The sequence below is a fragment of the Micropterus dolomieu genome, linkage group LG10 (genome assembly GCF_021292245.1).
Source record: "Micropterus dolomieu isolate WLL.071019.BEF.003 ecotype Adirondacks linkage group LG10, ASM2129224v1, whole genome shotgun sequence".
Classification (NCBI taxonomy): Eukaryota; Metazoa; Chordata; class Actinopteri; order Centrarchiformes; family Centrarchidae; genus Micropterus; species Micropterus dolomieu.
In genome coordinates this window covers 16963586-16973623 of record NC_060159.1, presented here as the reverse complement: position 1 = coordinate 16973623, position 10038 = coordinate 16963586, and the positions used below count along the sequence as shown (strand labels likewise).

At 39.4% G+C, this 10038-nt stretch overlaps 1 protein-coding gene across 2 annotated transcripts; it reads right to left on the bottom strand.

Annotated features, from left to right (window-relative positions):
• Window positions 1–204: 204 nt before the first annotated feature.
• Window positions 205–6898, bottom strand: ostm1 (osteoclastogenesis associated transmembrane protein 1). 2 transcript variants are annotated; one of them, XM_046061115.1, is made up of 6 exons: window positions 6456–6898; window positions 6039–6153; window positions 5158–5255; window positions 4957–5067; window positions 2009–2171; window positions 205–621 (listed from the first exon to the last, which is right to left on the bottom strand). In XM_046061115.1, the coding sequence occupies exons 1-6, from the start codon at window positions 6849–6851 to the stop codon at window positions 566–568; spliced, it is 939 nt and encodes a 312-aa protein (XP_045917071.1). In that variant the 5' UTR covers window positions 6852–6898; the 3' UTR covers window positions 205–565. The 2 variants fall into 2 exon arrangements, with proteins under 2 accessions (XP_045917071.1, XP_045917069.1); XM_046061113.1 differs by having other exon boundaries at window positions 4957–5070; window positions 6456–6897.
• Window positions 6899–10038: the final 3140 nt, after the last annotated feature.

The following is a 10038-nucleotide window of genomic DNA, read 5'->3' as shown; positions in this document are numbered from 1 at the left end:
TGACAGTGAACAAGCTAAAGATTGTTAATGAGCTGAAAGGAAGGAGAGTCCTCGATGTGCCTGAGCCTCCAGTGCATGCAACATGGACAACCATCTGATTAGTACTTTGGAAAGTTAGATATACTTTGATTCCAACACAGGTCTCACTTAATTGGGATCCAATATGTCACAAAGGCTGAGAGTCAGAGTCAAACACAGTCTGTGTACAGTTTGTTAATGTTTATTTTGTTAATAAAAATATGAATATATTAATTCTGCTCATTTTTTTCATTTGTTCCAACATAATTTTGAGAAGAAAGTTTTAAGGATATAAAAGCAAATGTTTAATGTGCCCAAAGCATTCGACTTTCAGTTTAATTTATTGAGATCCTTGAAGTCCTCTGAATACTGATTGTTATTGCAGTGTCCCGAAAGCAAACAGGGAACGCCTCTGTTGAGTCCTCTGTGTTCATGGAGGTCAGTCAAGCCTCAGGGACGAGACGGTGAGGGGGTTAAATCTTCTCCCAGGTTATAACTCTGAATAAAAGAACGCCATCCTCCATGTTCGTCAACACCCATTTCCCCTTTAGCTCAGTTTGTCCTGGATGTTCACAAGACTTGTGTAAGACTTTGCCCGCTTGGCTGAAAAGACACAAAATTCACATTTATATTATTACAAAGGACTATTTGAGGAGTTAGTTACTTTTGCTGTCCTGTTTTGAGTTATTGTAGTAATTAAAGTGCATTATTAATCTTCAGTGGGCCTCATGCAAGAACATTGTTTGTTATGCTGAGTTGCACTTTTTTCAGTCAGGTTTGTCCCAACGAGCATTTCAAGTCAAACTCTCTCTATTTTATATATATATATATATATATATATATATATATACCAAGTGAGAACAGAATCGCATTTGCAACGGCAACCAGGCCAAGATGACACAAATTCCTGCAGTACAACATGTAGTTACACATATACAAAATACAATAACACAAATGCAGTATAGAGTCTATAAAAAAACTAAATGCAATAGATAGTAAACATACAGTTTGTGGAAGGTGTCACCTGTTCAAAGAGGTAGGTCAGCTGGTATTCAAAGTGACATTATAGAAAAGTGGTGCTACAACAAAGAGCAACACTTAGCATATTTGGCTAATAACATTTTTACATATCTGTGCATATCTTATCTGTATCTTAACTGCACTAGAAGATGTGAGCCTATACAGGTGATACACAAGTGTAACAGAGGATGTTTGCCTGGGGATGGTTTCACAAAGATATATAAACTTGTCTGTGGTGTGAGGCCGGTCTTCATTCTACTCTTAGATTAGTCTTATGCAGGTTAGACCGTTTCACAGATAAAGAGACTTATTTTAAGCTCCTGACAGTTGAGTTAACAGCAGTACTGAGCTCTGCCACAATAAGGAGCTGCAGTAGCTTACACTCCTGAATTTTCCCCACTAACTGTTAAATCAACATTTTCTGTTCGAGATAAGCAGTTTGATGCAGTTGCTCACGCAGCCATGTGTTTTAGTTTGATAAAAAAAAAAGTCTTTAAGTAACCCAGAATTCAAGTAAGTCCTAATTAAGATAATCAACAGCTAGCTTTGTGCAACAAATTATGACGTCTAACTGAAGTCTGAATATTAGTTTGAATTACCATCTAACTGGTACAGCTAACTTTCCACCACCACCACAGCAAATACCTTAAAAAAAAAATAATAATAATAATTTTTCTTATCCTCCTCAGCCTTGGGAAACGCCTTCTGATCCCTCAAGGCAACCATTATCCACCAACACACACAAACAAAAAAAGAACTTGTCTATGATCCAGAGGTTTGCAGGAGGCAACCCCACTATGCTTTAGAACAACCTAGGACACCCACCCCTCGTTTCCCCATCCCAGCCAAACCCCAATATCACAGTCAGCCAAGCCAGCCACCCCCCCCGCCAAAAACCCTTCCACAAAGACCCCAAAACCCCGTCAAAAAATCTCTGTGTGACAATGGCCGAATTAAGCTGGTTACTCACGGTGTATGAGCTTGCGTTTCTTTTGTTCAGAGTGAAGGAAGCTGCTCAAGTAGAAGATGATGGGCAGAAAGAGCATGAAGCTGGACACAGCGATGACAGGCACCGTCTCCTCACGGGGGATGGAACAAGTGAAATTACTCCAAAGTCTGCGGGTCAAATTCATCTGAAACAAAAAGTAATAGTACAGTGTTACTATTAATTCAACCCTCTTGTATTTCTGCTCTCAAATACTGTATTAGGGTTATGCGGTGCAGGTATTCTACATCTTGTAGTTCTTACTGACAAGGCAAATACAGGATACAGGAGTGTAATGCTGCAATCACAACAAACAGCTTTCCATCAATTTTCAATTAGTTTTTTTTTTTCAAATTTAAATTTCATGTTCAAATTTCATGTTTCTTGCAGTTCTGCTCACATTCCTGAAGCTCCGAGCTCAAGTTTCCATTTTTGTCACATAATGTCACATGTCTTTTGCCCGAACAACATGAACTCAGCAACCACTGAGACATTGTAACAACAAACAAAAGCACTGAAATTAACATTAAATTTCATATTAAAGGCTAAAATATCAATTTATGATAGCAAAAAGGGCATATAGAGAATCACACCTCCTGTCTCTACACTAAACACTGACTGGCCATTGAGAACTGCAACATTTCCACTTTCCTTCAGTTATTAATGAAATATTATTAATGTGTTGTGACAAAAAGGGGGAGAAATGTTAGGACACAAGTTATTGTTGTTTGTTTCTAAAGCTTTTAGCCACATTTTGTAGCCTTCCTCAGTTGTCTAATAATTATTATATGATATGCTATTTTCTCAATCGATTTGGCACATTTACTGAAACAAACCTACAATAGTCAAAATTCTAGACCACGTGGTACATTCATCACACCACTCTATGTGACCTGCAAATGGTGATTACTCAATCAAAAGTATTATGTATCATGTTTCAAATGTAAATAACACCATCAATGAGTAAATCATTGTAATCAAAACAAAAGGTTTATCATTGCTTAGACCAAGACAGTCAAAATGTAAAGACATCTTGTCAAATGACAGTGTGATAGTTACCCACTATGTAATACTGTCCACTTGCTAACATTGTCAGGCAGTTGAATAGTATTGATGTCAGCCATGGCATAGACTTTACTTTAAATAAAACATTTGTTTGATGTCACTGTAGACCGGCCCAGATTAGGCTGCACTCTCCGACCAGCCTCTGTCATAAACAAGCCATCGTTGATCACATTGTCTCTATTTATTGCCTGTATCTCATTTGAGATTTCTCTGTGTCTTTGCCTTTCTCTGGCTCTTCCTCGTCCTCTGTGCCCCCCTCTCCCTCTTCCTCTCACCATACCACCATGCACTCTAATGCCCCCTCCTCTTGCATGGGCAGACTTTTGCCTCTGTCTGTCTCCTGCATGCTCTATATTTCACAGTCTAAATGTGTTTGAGAACTGATTTGGATATGAGTTTCACCATCAACTAAATTAGACAGCAGTTGCGTTTGGTCGCTCTAAATTGTGAGGAAATTGAATTGTTCCCCATCTAGCCTATGTCTATCCATCTGACAACTTTTACAACAATCCCACATAATTGTTGCAAGGCTTAATGCATTTTGTGCCACGGCCATAATAAACAACTGACCTAATGATCATATCCATATTCATATTGTTTGACAAAGTTTAAAGGGGCATTATGGAGTTTTCAGCAGCCACTAGCGGTGCGGTTCTATGCGTGCTCCTGAGCTTGAACTCATGAGCGAGCATAATCCGAAACACAACCACTTTCATACAGAGATCCCACAATCATTGCGGAAACACCGGTATGCCGGCTTTGGCTTTTCTCCAGACATGTTCAGGCTCTGTTACATCTAGATTCCCGGCTCAGAGGCAGATCAACACCGGTTCCATACCTTTCATACAGCATAGTGAGCCGCATATTGGCACAATACTCCTGTAAAAAAGGCAGTGTGACAGAGGCTATAGAGAGACAGGGAGACAACTTCACACAACATGCTGGAAACTCCAAACTGGTTACATGATACCGTTATATTTACTGTATGTAGCTGATGTTCTACATCTTTAGCTCGCCTGCTGCTTTTCAGTAACTATCTTTACTATCTGTGTATCTTTCAGTAGAGGCTCAGCAATGTGAGCACAGCTAAATGTACTGGATGATAAAGAAACGGTTAGGGAACTGGACTGAATATTATAATGAGATTGTGTCCACACTTTATGCCAGGTAGACCGCAGTAAGTAACTTTACTGTAGTGTTAGTGGATGGCTCTTCCTGTGTTGTTGTTGCCGTTTTGTTGCAGTATTGAATATTATGTGCTTCATGTTAGTTACAGTTACATAGTACCAGTGATACACAGGATAGGAATATGGGTCGCGTTACCTGATGAAGTATTGTTGAAAGCGATACAACTTTGCACTGGATAACATTAGCAACTGTTCAGCGCCAGCCAGCAAGCTAGCGTGACTCTCTCCGTGACTTTCTGATGTTGGCTGGTTTTAGCCGACATCTTTTGAATCTTGTTTGATCTGACAGGCTTCATCACATAAACCTTTACTGTTGTTTTTATCTTTACGTGGAGTTTATGTTTATCTATTCTATGTTTTGTGGTGTTAGTGGACTGGTCGTTAGCTGCGGTGTGGTTGCTCTAGTTGGAGAGAGACTCGGGAGCGAGCACAGGGCTACATCCGACCATGTGTCCTCACATTAAAAGTAAAACAGTGGCTGATGCAAGCAAAAAAGAAAACAGGTGTGTGCTTCATTTCTAAGTGAGGCTACAGCTAATTGACAATAAGTCAGTTAAAATTTTAATTATTAATAACAGATTTCATTTGAATAGTCCATATAGCACCTTTAATAGTCATTAAAGCGTTTGCGAAAATCTGTAAAAGAGGAGTTCTAGAAGTTTCTGCTCCTGACATACATACCGCATCCTCTATGTCAATGCACATAGTGGCGTTCTTCTCCATGCCGCTGTACAGCTCATTCAGTTCTTTGTATCCGTTCTTACAGTTTTTGCACAGCTCTGTATAGTTCCCCTGCTGAGAGAAATGGAGAACAGACATCATCCTTAGCTTCTCAACATAAACATAATAGATAGAAGGACCATCACCTAATTTCTGGTGTACCTGCGGATACTTCTCAAAGCAGGCGAGAGTTTGGTTGAGGGTGGTCATGTAGTACAGCGTGTCGTTGGTCAGGCTCTGGAATCCTTTAGTGATACAGTCTGCACAACAGGAAATAAAAAATAAATATCAGGTAGGTTTATTTATCCAGTAAACATGGACAAATGAAATCAGATGCACAATGGCATTTTGGGAAGGTTTCCCCTTTGTAGCGTCTATAACTTTCCCCTATTTTATCTAAGATTCTAACCAGAAGGTTTCAGTCATTTTGCTTTAACAACACGAGCAATTATTACATAAGGTGCCGCTTGCTTTTCAATGTCGGCGAAAAAGGTGGGTGCAGAAACAAGCTACCGCTAAAACAATTAGGATAGCAAACTGGATATATTTGTGTTTGAGTGTTGCTGGTATAAGGCAAGTTCTTTGCCTTGGGCTTTAAGAAATTTGACAGGCATATTTCACTATTTTCTGACATTTTCAAAACCTATAGACTCAGTGAATGATAATCAATTAATCTGTATGTAAAAGTATCATTATTTGCAGCAATATGGCGCTCAAATAATATCACAATATTTCTGCGATAATGATATTCCTGAAGATATGACAGGAGTATTTTGTTGTTACAGTCTTCTTGCACTTATTATGGTTTGTTGTACCAGTTCCACAGTCACTCCCCATTTTAGTCCATGGTGGAGCTGGTAGCTTGTTGTTGCGGTGTGTAATGGTATGACATCACCACGTCAACAAGAATATTGCCAATATCAAAATAAGATTTTTTAATATTTTTTTAATTATACAATATATCGTGAACAATATGACATGGCACAAACCAAATACTCTTTAAAGTCATCAGTACCAAATCTTAATTCTTGCAGATGACTTACTGTCACAGTTTGCTTTGCTCCAAAGGTCCTTTAGGTTGCTGTACAGCAGATAAACCACCATGAGCCGATCACTGCGCAGAAGGCTGTCCCTGCAGCTCGCATTACCAGGACCCATCTGAGGACACACAAGCACAATTCATCATGTACCATATTACCTTCTATTTATACAGGTGTTAGTATTCCACTTTGACTAACAGAGCAACTCAAAATAAGTGTTTCTCAGCATGCTATTGATAGCAAGTAAAGCAGATGAATTCGTGTTTCCTCAAATTTGTCATCACCAGTCAGTCACATCACAAGACTCGTGACTCGTGAGACAACAGCGCAAAAGCAAGGCCCTTCCTCTTTATGCAAGCAGACGGGAGACAGTTTAATGTAAACTTAGACACAGAAATCGACTTTGTACTTGGCACCTACCTTGTCTGATATGTTCATGTAGATTTCATTAAGACTGGCATTACTGGAGAAACAGTTCTGGCAAATTTTAACAGGTCGGGCAGAAGACACCAAGCAGTTCACATGGGCGACACAACGCTGTCTAAATATGTTAAGCAGATCTCTGCAGTAGTCACTGATCTCCAGGTCTTCAGGGAAGGAAGACAGCAGATTAAGGGAGAAGATGGAATCCGCACCAGCATTAAACACAGGAGAGGTAACCGCAGCAGCAGGGCTTTGTCTCAGTTTGGCCGCTGAATCTAAAACAGTGGGGTTCACTCCGTCGCTAGACACATTGGCGAAAATATTTAGTACTAACAAAACCAAAAACGAACTGTTTTTGTAAAGAGACATGGTCGAAAACGGGGGTTTATGCATAATGCTCCTCTTCTTTCACTCAAAACAACCCATGACTTCCTGGTTTTCTCCCAATGTGATCACATGACAGCCTGTAATGATCTCGCGAGAACACGTCATTCCGGTGTAACACAAAAATGTGTGACCTATCAGATTCTGTGACTACACCCACACGACGATGTTTTCCTAACCATAACCAAGTACTTTTGGTACCTACACCCAACCAAACTGCAACCGCTTCACATCGTCAACAAAGCCTCTGGCGCTTAACTTTCCATTTGGGACACAATCTGATAGGTCACACATTTTGGTGTCACAGGTGTCTGATCAGTGCTACTGTAACATATCATCCATCATCTTTAATGTCACTTTTGAAGGCATGTTTTAAGTAGTCTACGGAATATAACTTATTAGTTATAGTTATTTCATACTTTAGTAGTACACTAAAGTATAACTTTTGAGGTAGCTTAACATATTCTCTGTAGGCTATTGGCTGACATTAATTTCCTCACAAAGCCTGCTATGCCAGTAGTAGATCTTATCAAGATTTTATCTTGGTATATTATTATAATATTAATTGTAGGCCTACTGTTAATAATCATAGTAATAAATAAGCTTCATTAATCCTAATATTGAAAAATGTTTCACTTCAGGATCACCTGATCAGGATCCTCCACTCACTCACTCCTCTCTATCTATCTATCTATCTATCTATCTAGGCCTATCTATAACACAGGTTTATCACAGACAAGGAACAGATTGTTGGAAATTCTGTTCCAACACGCACGTGCATGTGCATGCGTGTTGTAAAGAGATAGCCGTTCCTCACGTTCTCCTCATTATTTAGGGTACGGGTTTTTGACACCATACAATTTTGCAATGTGCGCTAAGCTCGGAGCAAATAATTACGGAGTCAAGGTAAACGATTTGGGCTCCAATCCTGATTGTGATAATTGTCAAAAACCCCCTCGAATCAAGCAAGCGCAGTCAATGGTCGTTAATGTGAAATTAGTGGCTCTTGATAACTTGCAGGCCGCATCAATTCCGCAGTCATCAGAGCCTAATGAAAATAAGGGGGAGAGAATGTGCGCAGCATTAGCGCCCTATTCTGATGCACGCGCACAACTCCAGTGGTAAATATGGATTCTGGCCTCTAATGCTCTTCTCACTGCACATGGCACCGGCAGCTCATTAACTCTTCTTCTCCTGACCAGAGATCACCTAATTGTTCAGATGTTCCCCATTCCTTCATTATTCGCTAGTGTGGCTCTCAGAAAGAAGACATGATTACAGCCTAAACCCCTTTAGCATGCTGCGTTTTTGTGCCACTTGGTTAAACCATAACTGTTAAAAATGTTTCACAAATAGAGACATAAAAGCACACTTCTCTCATAATATCAACATTATTAATAATAACAATCCATGTATCAATAACACCTATAGGCTAAGGGGCGTCTCAACCTGCAGTGATCATATTGACTAAGTTTTGGATGTCTTTCCTCTGCGGGCTAATCAGCAGAGCTCCAAGTAAAATCGGCATATCATTACTATTTGAGATGACCGTTATTGTCAGATGGCAGGCAATGCCTTCATTAGCATGTGAGACCAAGAGGACAAAAATCACAAATTAGGCCCATAAATTAGATGATGGCGGTGATAAGAGCCCTTCAGGAGCAATGGCAAGACTCAGTCCAAGAAGCTCTTCATGATTTGGCGCACAATTGGCCTATAAAGCATAACCATGCAATGGTTAGATGGTTGGTATATTGCTAATATGGGGTGAAAGGACCACAGACCGAAGCTGTAGCCCCCTATAAGGCAAAACATTACCATCCATTTGGTGCCTTTAAAGAAGAAGGATTCTACCAGTAAAATATTTCATTACAAGTAGCTATATATCCTGCATAAAAAGTCTAGCTTAAGTAAATGCTATATACTTTAATAAGTAAAAGTATACACATTCTGCAGAAAAATGCTCACTGTGAGATAGGCTATATAATATGACATTATTAGATTGCAATGCATCATATTCTGACTGTCCTGGTGGATGTGAAGATATTCAAATACAGTTAGTTTAGTCCAGTGGTTCCCAGATTAGGAGTCGAGCCCCCTCCACAGGGACACAAAATGAATCTATTCTATTCTGCATACATTTTATTTATTTATTTTTGCTTTTCTCTTGCTTTTTTAAAATTAAATAATGCATGCTTCTCTTTTGGTGTCAAAACATAATTTATTATTATTATTAGTGAAAAGTTTAGAGGCAAAATCACTCTGTGGTAGAAGTGCTGATAGACATCTGGAAGATTAAGGAGCCCAAATTAATTTTATGAACTGATAATGTGTTTTTAATGTAACACTTAATCTGAGAGGTATCAACTGCTGTTAGATAAATGTAGTGGAGTAAAAAGTACACAATTTCCGTTTGAAATGTAGTGGGGTAAAAGTATAAAGTTGCAGAAAATGGAAATATTCAAAGCAGTAAGTAGGAGGCCTACCTCAAAATTGTATTTAAGTAGGCTACACAACTTAAGTAAATATAGGCCTATGTATTACTTTCCACTAATTTGGGATAAAAAAACAAAAAACAAAACATCACACCCCAATATTTACACCCCAGAAGGATAAAAAAAATGTGTAGGGGTTTTGCCTGAAAATGTGAGAGTTTTCAAATCATTAAAACATGATTTTACCAGCCCTGCACCTGCTGTCACCTAAACATAACATGCGTGTTTGCCTATTTTAGGGATCTGAGATTGTGATATGAGTCCCTTCTGTCCTTGTGAAGTTGTCTCTAACTGGACAATCACAAAGGGGTTAACTCAAACCGGTTCAGCCTTAAACTTGGCTCTTGGCGTGGGGAGAGAAAATAGCTGTAAAGTTATGCAGAAGTTATTCTTCATCCTTCGGGCCGTCCCTAATCCGCCAAAAACCTCATTCTTTCATCGGAGAACTGTGCCTCCATTCTTGTTCCCCCCTCTCTATACAACATAAAGTCAGACTGCATTTAATGGTTATGTCGGGATGGGAGAGGGGCTTTCTTCTTCCCCTTTTCTCCAGAATATTGCCCTTTTCGTCGTGTGAGTCTCCCAACCCGCAGGGACCCCCATATTCTTCCCTCCGCGTCTGACTCGAATCACAAACTAACCCTGATTTTCACCACTTTGCTGGGAATTGCAGTGAGTGATAATAGAGATTTCGCTTTCAT